Genomic DNA, 12,047 nt, shown 5'->3' with positions numbered 1-12,047 from the left:
GCCTAGTAGTAGTAGTAGTAGTAGTAGTACCGATCATCAGTTAAGATAAGTTGTTGGGGTCTAAAGTCTTAGTATGGGTCGAGCCATGTGTTTTTTTTGGGAAAATGGTCTCTTTTTGAAGATATGCCGCTGTCAGAAGTTCAGAACGCCGGGCTGGTCTGCTGGTGGACGCTGGACGGCGGGGCTTGGCGGGATCACGGGGCGTTGACGCTATTCCCAAAGGGGGACCGTCTACATCGCCGCTGATTGGTCCGCACCGGCCCGGTTGGATTATGGATTCTCCGTGTTTCACCGATGCCATGGCGCTAGGCCGAATTGGGCAGTGTCTTGGCCACCGCTGATTGGCTGGATGGACCCCCCCCCTCTGATTTCTCAGCATCGCTTAGATAAGCTCGGCCGGAAGAAGAAACTCGTCTGAGTGCCTCAGGCTGTACACAGTAAGTGGAATTAATCTCAATTCTCTAATTCTCTATAGCCTCAACTCAACCTCTCTCTGCCAACCGATAAGAATCATCCACCATGACTGGTACCTCCAATGGCGTCCCCAGGACAGGTGTCAGAGTCAAACCCTGCAGTGTCATGCCCCAAAGACAGATTATTAAAAAAAAATAGATTCCTACTAGTCTGCCACCACCCGATCACCCTCCAATGCTCATCCACCCGGGATGGAAAATTCTCCCCCTATGAATCAATGACCAGCATATAGTACGCATCTGAGCATATTATTAAGCTTCAAGCTCTGCGATAACCCACCCAGTAGTGAGTAGTCAGTAGTAGCTATCCTCCCTCCACCCCACGCCGCCACATCCTTCAACCCCGGATGGGATGCATCTCCCGCAGCCTCCCCAACACTCGCCCGAATACCGATGCGTATAGGTATAGACTCTAGAACCATTGAAACATCATCCGCGTCTCTGGTATTTCAACACACCCACCAGCACAGAGCTCCTCGTTGTTGGAGCGGGTGACGTGGCTGGCCGGGTCCCAGCTGCTTGACGATGAAGTGGCGGCCGATGAGCGAGATCTGTCCGCTGGGAGTCGTCAGTAGTCGAATTGGGTTGTATGGCTTCCATCTGTGTACCGTGTTGGGGTCGATCCAGACCATATCCGCGTTGTCGAGCGTGATGGCATCACCGCAGACGTTATTGAGGGTGGAGATTCTACCCGGTCAGCGGGGCCCTTTCTGTACCCACGAAGGATATAGAGGAATCCAGCGTGATACGTTCTCAAGAATGGATAGATACATGATCATAATCCACCCAACTATGAGATCTCTATCTCTAGCATAATCGACAAGGACAATCTTGTACTACGTAGAGAGACATGCGATCTGCACCACAGACAGCCAAGTGACACGTTGCTTACCGCCAGGACCCCCAGCCATAAGCATGACTCTTGTTTCTCTCCCTTAACATTTCCACTGATCTCGCCCTCGTCAACCAACCCATCGAACCAGCAAACTCTGTCCATCCGCCCGGCATCAAATGAAAATCGTCATCGTCGGCGCCGGACTCGGCGGCCTGGCGTGCGCGATCGCCTGTCGCCGCAATAACCTCGACGTGCTCGTTCTCGAACAATCAGCCCAGCTTCAACCGGTACAACCTCCCCCCCTTCCGTCCTCAGATACTAACCGAACCTCTGTAGCGGGTGAGGCTAATCGCGATGAGCGGCGCTAGGTCGGTGCCGGGATCCAGATCCCGCCCAATGGAGCCCGGATCATGCGCGAGCTCGGTCTTCTGGCGCAGGTGGAAGAACGGGGGTTGACGCTCGAGAGGATGGATCTGCGGCGGTACAGCGATGGGAGCGTCATTGCGTCAATGCCGTGCGGCGAGACCGTGGTGAGGGAGTATGGAGCGCCGTGGGTGTAGGTCGTCGAGTCTCTACTACTACTACTACCACTATACCCTTCTGTGCTGACTGCTGACTGCTGAGTGAGGCAGGGTGATCCACCGGGCGGATTATCATCAGATCCTGCTAGACCAGGCCCAGAGTCTGGGAGTAGAGATCCGCCTCGACGCTGCGGTGGAGAGAGTCGATGTGGAGGAAACTGCTGTTGTGCTGGTGGGCGGGGAGGTGATCGCAGGCGACGTGATTATCGGCGCTGACGGTTTGGCTGTCCCCCCCCCCTCTCTCTGTTTTCTTTTCTTTTCTTTTTTTTTTCGACTGATGAAGTTGAGACGATCAGGTCTCTGGTCCAAAGTCCGCGACTTCGTTCTCGACGACCCCGTCGTCCCGCAGGAAACAGGCGACATGGCCTACCGAGCCACCTTCTCGCGCGCCCAGCTCTCCCCGCTGGACGATACCGCAGTCACCGCGCTCTGCGACACGCGAGGTGTAACCGCCTGGCTCGGACCAGAGAGGCATGCCGTGTTCTATCCCGTCCGCGGTGGAGACGAGTATAACCTCGTTCTGCTCCAGCCGGATGATCTGCCGGCGGCGGTGCGCACGACGCAGGGCGACGTGGATGAGATGCAGTTTGGGTATCGGGGATGGGATCCCACGTACGGTTTTTATTTTTTAATTTTTTCAGCCAATCGTGCTCTGCTCCAAAGTCTTAACGAGGGGGGACTAGGCTGCGGAGGATGATCTCATGCATTCCATCCGTCCTGAAGTGGAAGCTATGCCATCTTCCGGAACTGCCGCGATGGACCAAGGTTCGGGTCTATTCTCTTGTCCCGCGCAGGCGGTTTACTTGCTGACAGGCATAGGGGTCCGTCACCCTCCTCGGGGACGCGTGCCATCCCACGCTCCCCTACCAGGCCCAAGGCGCCGCCATGGCCGTGGAAGACGGCGCGGTATTGGGCGCGTTACTCGGCCATGTCGCCTCCGAGCCGGCCAAGGTCCCGTCTGTCCTTCAGCTCTACGAGGATCTACGCAAGCCACGAACCACGCGCACCGTGCAGGGAGCCATGCGCAACCGCGGCAGCTTCCACCTGGCCGACGGCATCTTCCAACGACTCCGCGACCTGGTGCTGAGCGTGTCCGGGCTGACCCGAGAAACGGACTGGATTGGCGTGATGGCGTCTCGGCAACACGTCGTGCTCGGGTTCGACGTGCTGGCAGAGGTAGAACGCAGAAGACCCGAGCTGAATCATATGTAGTGACAAATACATACATACATACATACATACATAATCTTACAAGGCAGCCCGCTATTTCTTCACCCCCATATACCAGTAGATGTGCAGAAACGGCCAGGCCAGCATCCGATTCCCCGCCATGAACTCCCAGCCGCTGACGTCCAGATCCGGCTGCCGCAGCAGATCGCGCAGCTCCTCGGGCGTGCGACAGCGGAGCGTCGAGACGAGCCCGTCAAACGAACACACCACGGAGAAGAGCGGAAACAGATACGTAAAAAGGTAATGCAGAGGCGAGAACCTGTAGTCCCGGTGGCCCAGCGTATGAAAGAACGGGTACAGCAGCATGACGGGGATATTCAACAGGGAGGAGAAATTGCGCTGGGCGAACTCGAAGATTCTGGCACCCACCCATCCTGTCAGTCCTGTCCTTCATCCTCCTCCTCTTTTTTGTTTTTTTTTTCTTTTTTACGACAACCACGTAGACAGGAAGAAGAGGGGAAGGGAAACATACATAAACGCATCCCCCTCTTGCACCGCACTCCGCAACACGCGCCTCGCAACCACATCGTCAAAATGATGAAAACACAGATTAAACACCCGACACTCCCTCCCGCGCGCCACCCGCCCGCAGCGCGTCGCATCCACCGGCCCGTCCACGAACGAGACATGGGCCTGGCGCTTCGCGATGCGCGCCCACGGCTCCGGGCGTGGGTGGAGGTCCGTCAGCACGAAGGACGCGGGGGGCTGGCCGCGCGCGCGGAACCGTGCGTTCAGCACCGTCTCCATGGTGGCGGTGGGGCCGCCGGCGCCGGCGCAGAGGTCGACGTAGGTGAAGGAGGATGGGTTGGGCAGGGTGTCGGTGATGAGGGCTGCGGCGGTGGTGGCGGGGGAGGAGGTGGTGAAGGGGGGGAGGTGGAAGTTCCAGACGCTGGTGAGGTAGGACTGGATGTAGGCGAGGAGCCAGTCGGGGCACCAGGGTTGGTCACCGATTTCGAAGAGATGGAGGCGTGGGAAGAGGATCATTTGGGAGATTGAGTATGAGATCGATGGGAGGGATGGAAGGGTTGATTGATATGAGATGAGATGAGATGATGGTGATGTTTTGATGTTTTTGATGAGAGGGCGCTGATTGGCTGGGTGGGTCTGCCTTTTTTTTCGATTGATTCTGGCGGAATAAATGAGATGTTGATACATCGCTGGATTGTATACAAAGTCGATATATATAGTGGTTGGACAGCTGTCCTCCCGTCTATAGAAAGAGTAAGTGTGCTATTGAAGGTCTGTACCCCACGCATCAACAATGATAGATGGATTGAAAGCCTCTCTGTCTCCAGTTCCAGCATTTAAAGTAGTAGTAGTAGTAGTAGTATCACAGAATATCCTTGCTCCGAGGTGGCACTGACCCATGTATCTGATTCTATCTTTCTCGCCGCGTCCGACCCTCCAAGCATACCAAAGCATCAGATAGATGCAGCCAGCTCCCAAGAATGGGGTGTTCAATGTCGATCCTTTCTCATGCCAGCGGAGGCGAGTGTGTAACCAGGGAAATAGAACGAAGAGATAGCATTGACCGCTTGCCAGGAAACTCGCTAACTTGTTAGCCGTACAACAGTAGCCTGAAACATCACAAAGCTGCAGGTGAGCATACCTGACTAGCTGCAGGAGGTGGTTGCGGATTCTCTCGTGGCCATTGGCGAGCTAGCTAGCCCCTTCAGATCAAGGATTCAAAGTAAATCTCGAACGATTTAAGGCTCGTCTCGGTCCAACTGGGAAGCCCATCAGCTGCTTGGACACTCCGTATACACAGTTACACAGTCTTCCACAGTCTCTGGCGAATGCGAATCAATTCTCCTTCTGAGCATTTCTCACAATGGCTTCATTTGCCATGGACAAGGACCAAATCCTCGTAGGTGTATTGCTGTATATCTCCGGAGTCATTGTCTACCGCCTCTTCCTCCATCCTCTGAGCCGATTTCCTGGCCCTAAGCTGGCCGCCATTTCATCCCTACCCGAGTTCTACCACGACGTCCTTCGTGGCGGCCGCTATATCTGGGAGATTGAGCGCATGCACGAGAAGTACGGTAGGTGGCCGAGCACTCAAGCAACCCGAACCACAACACCAGCAGAAAAGAAGAGACCCTGACACGCGCCCAAGGTCCCATCGTCCGCATCAACCCGCGCCAACTCCACATCAAAGACCCCTGCTTCTACGACGAGATCTACGCCGGCGGCTCGCGCAGACGCGACAAGTACGCCGAGTACGTCAATGCCCTGGCCGCCGACAACAGCTCCGCCACGACCGTCGACCACACGCACCACCGCATCCGCCGCGGCTTCATCAGCCCGTACTTCTCCAAGCGGTCGGTGCTGCAGTTCGAAGCCACCATCTCGGAAAAGCTCGCCATGCTCACCGCGCGCCTCGAGGAGGCGAGCCACGCCGGCTCCGTGCTGAACCTGCAGCATGTCTTCGCCGCCCTGACCGCCGACATCATCATGCAGTATGCCTACGGCGAGACCCACGGCTACCTGGCGCACGAGAGCTTCCGGAACGACCTGGTCGATGCCGTGGCGACGCAGCTCGACCTGCTGCACGTCAACCGGTTCTTCCCCGGGTTGGTGCGGCTGTTCAAGGATGCGCCGCCCTGGCTGCTGCGGGCCGTGGGGCTCAAGATCGCGGATGTGGTCGAGGTGAAGCTCTGGATCCGGGAGCTGGCAGCGAAGGCGCTGGCGCGGAAGGGAAGGGCGGGTGGCCGCGCGCGCGAGACCATTTTCGATGCCTTGACGGCGGAGACGGTGCCGCCGGAAGAGAAGACGCTGGATCGTCTGGAGGTGGAGTCGACGGTCATCTTCGCGGCGGGAACCGATACCACGGCGCGCGCGCTGGCGGTGGCCAGCTTCCATCTCATGCAGAATCAGGACGTGCTGCGGACCCTGCGGGAGGAGTTGAAGCGGGTGATGCCTACGCCGACGACTTCCGTCTCGTGGCTGCAGCTGGAACAGCTGCCGTACCTGGTAAGCCCTACCCTCTAACCCTCGGAGCTTTCCGTCGTGCTGATGGAAGACAGAGCGGCGTGGTCAACGAGAGCCTCCGTCTGTCGTACGCTCTCGTCACCCGACTGCCTCGCGTGGCGCCCGACGAGACCTTGAAATACGGCGACTATATGATTCCGCCCGGCGTGAGTAGCTTTCATCTCCTCTTCCCCCTCCGCAGACGACGACAATCCGCGGGTCATATAGTATATAGGTCTAGATCTCCCTGACATTGACATGCACAGACCCCGATCAGTCAATCAGCCTACTTCGTGCACCAAGACCCAACCATCTTCCCCGAGCCGCAGAGATTCCACCCGGAGCGCTGGATCCGGGCAGCAGAGAAGGGCGAGAACCTGAAGCGCTTCCTCGTCTCGTTTAACAAGGGGAGTCGGCAATGCTTGGGGATCAAGTAGGTTTATTTATTTATTTTTTTATTTTATAAGACGCCCTTCCCGGCTATGCGTCGAGCTTGCTTTGGTGACCGTGCTGATTTTTTCTTCCCTCCCCCCCCGGCAGCCTTGCCTACGCGGAGTTATACCGGACAATCGCGGCCGTGGCTCGTCGCTTCGACATGGAGCTGTATGAGACTACGCTGGAGGATATTCTCGTGAACCGCGATCTGGGGTTTGGGCAGCCAGAGACGGGCAGATTCCAGGTGCAGGCGAGAGTGACGGGGATCGTGAAGGAGTGAGCTCGGCCGTTGATCGTGAAGCTAGAAGCTCCACGTATCCACGTATCCACGTATCTAGTATATTATTGGCGGTTTATGCTGGTTCTGCTGGAAGCAACACCGAGTCGGGCATCGGCCGAAGTGCGAGATTCATGAATCCTTCTCCTATGAACGATGACGTTGAATGATGATGATGATGATGATAGCGTAGAGAAGAATAAGGAAATACAAAATCAAACTACAATCGGTAGAATCAGGCCGCCTGGCCCGTCGACCCCAGCATATCCATACACCTCTCCACAGCCTTCTGCATCGCGTCCGTCGCCTCCTCCAGCAGCGCCGTCAAGGGCACGCGGCCCGCCTTCTCGCGCTGCACCCGCACATACTCGTTATTCAGCACCTTGTTGATATTGACCTTGCTCACGCCGCACTCGATGCAGCGGGCAAAGATGTCCGTCGTAAACGGGTCGGCGCCATGCAGCACCAGCCTGACGCGGTCCCCGACGCGGTCCCGGATGCGCTGCAGCCGGTCGTACTCGAGGCGGATGCCGCGCGGGCCATACTCGCCATGGACGTTGCCGAACGCGGGCGCCAGCCAGTCGATGCCCGTGGCCACGAACTCCATGCTCTCGTCCGGGGTGGACAGCAGGCCCTCGAGGTCGGCGGTGTCGGCGACGCCGTCCTCGCCGCCCTCGATGCGCCCGGGCTCGGCCTCGGTCGCGATCCCGCGCGCGTGGCAGTACGCCACCAGCTCCCGCGTCAGTCGCAGGTTCTCGTCCTTCTCGTAGTGCGACATGTCCACCATGATGCTGTCGAAGCCGCCCAGGTCGGCCGCCCGCCGGATCATCTCGGGCGTCTGCGCGTGGTCCATGTGCACGGTGACGGGGACCGAGGCGCTGCGTGCTGCCTCGGCGGCCGCGTGCACGAGGATCCCGTCTGCGTAGTGCACGGCCCAGGGGAAGAGGAGGATCATGGCTGGGGAGCGTTTGGCTTCGGCCGCGCGGACCGTCGCGAGGATGCCCTCGACGTTGTAGCAGCACATGGCCGGCACGCCATAGTGGTTCTTCGCGGCGTGGTCAAGGATGGGGAGCGCGCGGTTGGTGGCGAGGGAGGGGTTGGGGGTGGTCATTGTTGTTGTTGTTGGAAGGGAGGGAGCAAGGTATGAGAGAGAGAGAATTGGAATGGAATGAATGACTTTGAATGGAAGAAAAAAGGGATCGAGAATGAACAGACGTAGAGCGTTATATATACCCTGTGCACGCGGTGTTTACTCTCCCCCACACTCTCTCTTACTCTACACACTCTGGCAAAGACGGAGTTGCTCCGATTGACGTCAAACTGATTATGCACTAGAGATGGGGACTCAATAGGGGGCCTAAATAGTCCGGATGGCACGACAATGGCTAAATAAGAATTGAAAAACGAAAAAAAGATTGATCATCTACTCCGGGCCAAACACCTGGATCACACTCGTGCTCGCTTCGCCGCCGAACCCATTCCTCCGAGCCAGCAGCAACACTGTCAACGCCGCGTTGCCCAGGTGCAGTGGGCAGTGCAGATCCCTCGCCTTCTGTACCACCTTCTCGAGCTGGGAGACAGCCTCGTCAAGGAGCTGGGATCCTGCAGGTGCCTTATCGCCGATGCGCCCCTCGATCATTTCCAGTCCCTTGTGGATGAAAACCTTGCTCGCGCCGGCCGCGTCGCGGACGAGTTCGTGGAACTGCGCGAGATCGACCTTGAGATAGCGTGCGAAGGCAATGGCCTCGGCTGCTGCCACGAGGTTGACCCCCAGCATCAAATCAAGTACGAGCTGGAGAGATGCGGCGACATCGTCGGCGGACGCGGCCACGGGGGCGATGGGCGTGGGGAAGTACTGGCGGACCATGGCCGAGTCGTCTTTGGCGCCGTAGCCCTGCAGTAGCGCGGACAGGTAGACCTGTTCGGCGGTCGAGCAAAGAGGCACAGGGAAGTGGTGCTGACGGGCCGAGGTGGTGATAATACCCTGGAGAAGCCTTAGTATCTGGGCCACCGCACCAACAAGACCGCATCCCTTACCACATCCTTGAGAATAATCGTCAGTGCACTCGCCCCGGGGTTCCAGTCCTCCGCCAGCATGCGCGGCAGACGGTTCTCGTGCATCCACGTCCAGGCCTCCGTGCCAATGATCTTCGCCGCCGTCGTCTTCGCGTCCAGTCCCAGCTGCGCCGCAAAGCCCATGGCCTCGCTGGCGCCCAGGATGTGAATGCCCGCCAGCACCTGATGCACCATCTTCATGTTGCTTCCCGCCCCAATGCCGCCCGGCACCAGGTACAGCTTCTTCTGATCCGACATGACCTGCAGGATCTCCCGACCACTGTTCAGCGCCTCCTCGGGCGCCCCCGCCATAATCGACAGCGTCCCGTCGGCCGCCCGTTTGGCACCCCCGGACACCGGACAGTCGATGAAACGGATATCCGCACGACCGAGCGACTGCAGCTCGGCGGCGACCGATTGCGCATACGAGGCGGGGACGGTGGAGCAAAGGAACAGGGTCGCGTTCGGTGGGAGATCTGGCTCTTTCAGCATCTGCCGTCCATCAAGTGGCGAGGGATTGATGAAGCAACATACATTGTACGATCCCATCGTCTCCAAAGAGCACCGACTGCACCTGCGGCGCCGACGCCACCATACACACGTAAAAGTCCTTCCCCTCGGCGGACTCCCGCAGCGACGAAGCGGGAATGCCCCCTGCGGTCTGGAACCGTTGAACCGAGGCAGGGAAGACATCATAGCCGACGACGGGATATCCTTCGCGCACGAGGTTGGTGGCCATGCCAAAGCCCATGGCTCCTAGGCCAACGAAGCCGATAGTGGGTTTGGACATGATGATCTTGATTTTGTCTTGGAGATACGGGAGAAATTGAAGAAAAAAAAAGAAAAGAAGCTAAGAGAAGACGAAATGAACTCTGACTGTTTGCAGATCTACAAAGCAGAACTGAATTCCAGAGCTCTTTTTAAACCCCCCGGCGGCCGCGGGGGGGTTCAACAATGCGGAGGATCATAACGTGGGATGTCACAGCCGGCTGTCGGACTTGGTCCGCGTCGCATTTATCCATCGCTGAGGAGATCGACGCTCATATTAGCCTTAATAGGCATGGACGGCGGAGTATTGACGATGCATTTTCTGGATAGGAGAAAGTTGAGGATGAGGGAGGATGAGAGATGGAAATTGAGGATATTCGGTGTTTTGCTGGAAGACGAGGACAGCCGCCACGTAAGAGGTAAACAACCACATCGTCTCTTCCGACAGAATGGCTATGGATACTGTCTGCTAGCTAACCGAGGCCGATGATCTGGGACAATTCTCAGGCGTCTGTACTGCGTCGCCACTGCGTCGTATCGCGACTCACCACTATTCCTCCAAGACCTCTACTCTTGAATTCTCAGCGTGCTCTGACTGGACTACAGGGCCAGATCAATAGGAATCACTATGTTGCATGAGAACGGTACGGATTCTACGCCTAGCACGAGCTATAAAAGCGGAACTCTTCCTTGTAGTGGTGTATATAGGCAACAATGGGAGGTACTCCAAATAGCGCTCTCTATTGCCCTCTTGGTTGTATCTCATTGATCGCCTGTTCAGCCTTGCGAGATACTTCTCCAATGCTGGAGTCATCGTCAATGGACCTAGGAACTCTGTGGAGGAAGTGACATCGCTCTGGCAAGAAGACTTCCTGGGTACTTCCTGCTTCACCTCCAGAAATGAAATGCAGGCAGGGTAATTAATGCCTACCCTAACACTCAGGCACTCCGTAAATCCTCCCTATAGGAAAGCGCATCTCACACAGACTCGAGGTAAAAGTTGTCTGTCCAAAGCCTCGCTTCTTTTCACTGGAATCCATTCTTCATTCTACAGCACTCACGTTCGTTTACATCCCCATTCTATATACTACGTTCTCCCACTTCTTGCAGTCATATTCGCCATGCAGCTTCTCAAAACACTTCCCATTGCTTTATTGTTTGCACGACCATTCATTCATGCAGCTCCTCTGCCTGATGGAATGCCCAATCCAACTCCAGGTCAGATCCGAGACATTGAGCTCAGAGCACACGGCACCCTGCCAAACACACCTCTTCCGAACAACATCAGCCAGGAGGGCATAGTCAATCTGCAATTGATTGCCTTCAATGAGCTTTTTGAGGTCGCTTTCTTCAACGACCTGCTCTTGAACGTTACGAACAATGTGCCTGGTTTCCAGATCCCCCAGGGAGCCCGGAGAGACATGGTCAACCGCAGTCTCACCGCGATTCTTGCTGTAAGCCTTCGTGATCTTGATGACCACGAGTATGATGATTGACATCCAATCCTAGCAAGAGGAACTGCACGCCCTGAGCGCCAATGATGCCCTTCAGCACTTCAATGTTTCGCCCATCTTGCCTTGCCAATATCACTTCCCCGTCTCCGACTTTGACCAGGCTATTGCACTAGCCGCGACATTCACCGATCTAGTGCTCGGGACCCTCCAAGATGTGGTGGAACGGTTTGCCGTGGGCGGGGACTTCAACTTCACCCGGATTATTTCGTCCGTCATTGGGAATGAGGGAGAGCAGGAGGGTTGGTTCCGGACACTGCAGAGCAAGATCCCCAGCGAGCTTCCGTTCCCTACCACTAGCAACGTCAACTTTGCATTCACTGCAGTCCAAGCCTTCGTCGTGCCGGGGAGCTGCCCCAATATAAACGAGATCCCGCTAAGAACCTTCCCGCCCTTGGCCATCCTGACACCACCTGCACCTACCACGCAGATCATCCGGGTTGCGTGGAACCGCACTCGAACGGATGTTCCAGTGCAGAATGTCTGGCTCACATACATCAACCAGTTGAACCTCCCGATTGTAGAGCCGATGAACATCATCTCTGCCGAGAGTCAGACCATCGTGGCCGAAGTGCTCTTCCCCTATGACGAACACCTGATGAATGGATTGACGATTGCCGCGGTGACCAACAGCAGTGGTCATTTTCCCAATGCCGATGCCGTCTCTCAGGCTACCGTGGCTGGACCGGGTTTGATTGTTGTCAATTGAGAGTGTCTTGTTGCAGCCTCAGGTTTATTGTTACTGCTCAACTGTACGTCTTAGTAGTAGTCTTATTCTTATCCTCCTCCTTGGATTAGGCTGTCCCGGGAATGCAAGGACATTTGTCGATGATGGATCACTGAGTACTTGGAATGCGGGTGGCTACAGAATCATTTGCTTCTGTGTGATTCTAGATGAGAGATGAGGGATGC

The 12,047-nt window shown here is 56.6% G+C and overlaps 6 protein-coding genes across 6 annotated transcripts, besides 8 other annotated features; 3 read left to right on the top strand and 3 right to left on the bottom strand.

Annotated features, from left to right (window-relative positions):
- Positions 1-3: 3 nt before the first annotated feature.
- Positions 4-29: a microsatellite.
- Positions 5-29: a microsatellite.
- Positions 30-1,484: 1,455 nt separating this feature from the next.
- Positions 1,485-3,101, top strand: ACLA_013390 (putative salicylate hydroxylase; the record flags this gene model as incomplete). The annotated part of the gene is made up of 6 exons (XM_001274329.1): positions 1,485-1,595; positions 1,677-1,864; positions 1,941-2,107; positions 2,186-2,501; positions 2,573-2,654; positions 2,709-3,101. The coding sequence occupies 6 exons, from the start codon at positions 1,485-1,487 to the stop codon at positions 3,099-3,101; spliced, it is 1,257 nt and encodes a 418-aa protein (XP_001274330.1).
- Positions 2,136-2,159: a microsatellite.
- A 6-nt stretch (positions 3,102-3,107) lies between the features above and the next one.
- Positions 3,108-3,134: a microsatellite.
- Positions 3,109-3,134: a microsatellite.
- An 18-nt stretch (positions 3,135-3,152) lies between these two features.
- Positions 3,153-4,103, bottom strand: ACLA_013380 (uncharacterized protein; the record flags this gene model as incomplete). Its single annotated transcript, XM_001274328.1, has 2 exons — positions 3,153-3,477; positions 3,592-4,103. The coding sequence occupies 2 exons, from the start codon at positions 4,101-4,103 to the stop codon at positions 3,153-3,155; spliced, it is 837 nt and encodes a 278-aa protein (XP_001274329.1).
- A 324-nt stretch (positions 4,104-4,427) lies between these two features.
- Positions 4,428-4,449: a microsatellite.
- A 501-nt stretch (positions 4,450-4,950) lies between these two features.
- On the top strand, positions 4,951-6,804 carry ACLA_013370 (cytochrome P450; the record flags this gene model as incomplete). Its single annotated transcript, XM_001274327.1, has 5 exons — positions 4,951-5,161; positions 5,236-6,092; positions 6,146-6,256; positions 6,356-6,522; positions 6,630-6,804. 5 exons carry the CDS (start codon positions 4,951-4,953, stop codon positions 6,802-6,804), a joined length of 1,521 nt encoding a protein of 506 aa, XP_001274328.1.
- A 30-nt stretch (positions 6,805-6,834) lies between these two features.
- Positions 6,835-6,859: a microsatellite.
- A 108-nt stretch (positions 6,860-6,967) lies between these two features.
- Positions 6,968-6,987: a microsatellite.
- A 49-nt stretch (positions 6,988-7,036) lies between these two features.
- Positions 7,037-7,912, bottom strand: ACLA_013360 (class II fructose-bisphosphate aldolase; the record flags this gene model as incomplete). The annotated part of the gene is made up of 1 exon (XM_001274326.1): positions 7,037-7,912. One exon carries the CDS (start codon positions 7,910-7,912, stop codon positions 7,037-7,039), a length of 876 nt encoding a protein of 291 aa, XP_001274327.1.
- Positions 7,913-8,224: 312 nt separating this feature from the next.
- Positions 8,225-9,646, bottom strand: ACLA_013350 (NAD(P)-dependent oxidoreductase; the record flags this gene model as incomplete). Its single annotated transcript, XM_001274325.1, has 3 exons — positions 8,225-8,785; positions 8,839-9,332; positions 9,391-9,646. 3 exons carry the CDS (start codon positions 9,644-9,646, stop codon positions 8,225-8,227), a joined length of 1,311 nt encoding a protein of 436 aa, XP_001274326.1.
- A 1,099-nt stretch (positions 9,647-10,745) lies between these two features.
- ACLA_013340 (putative sexual development protein (LsdA)) lies at positions 10,746-11,844 on the top strand (the record flags this gene model as incomplete). Its single annotated transcript, XM_001274324.1, has 2 exons — positions 10,746-11,078; positions 11,134-11,844. The coding sequence occupies 2 exons, from the start codon at positions 10,746-10,748 to the stop codon at positions 11,842-11,844; spliced, it is 1,044 nt and encodes a 347-aa protein (XP_001274325.1).
- Positions 11,845-12,047: the final 203 nt, after the last annotated feature.

The sequence above is a fragment of the Aspergillus clavatus genome, genomic scaffold, assembly GCF_000002715.2.
Source record: "Aspergillus clavatus NRRL 1 1099423829795 genomic scaffold, whole genome shotgun sequence".
In the NCBI taxonomy this organism is placed as follows: Eukaryota; Fungi; Ascomycota; class Eurotiomycetes; order Eurotiales; family Aspergillaceae; genus Aspergillus; species Aspergillus clavatus.
This window is presented reverse-complemented; position numbering and strand designations above follow the sequence as displayed.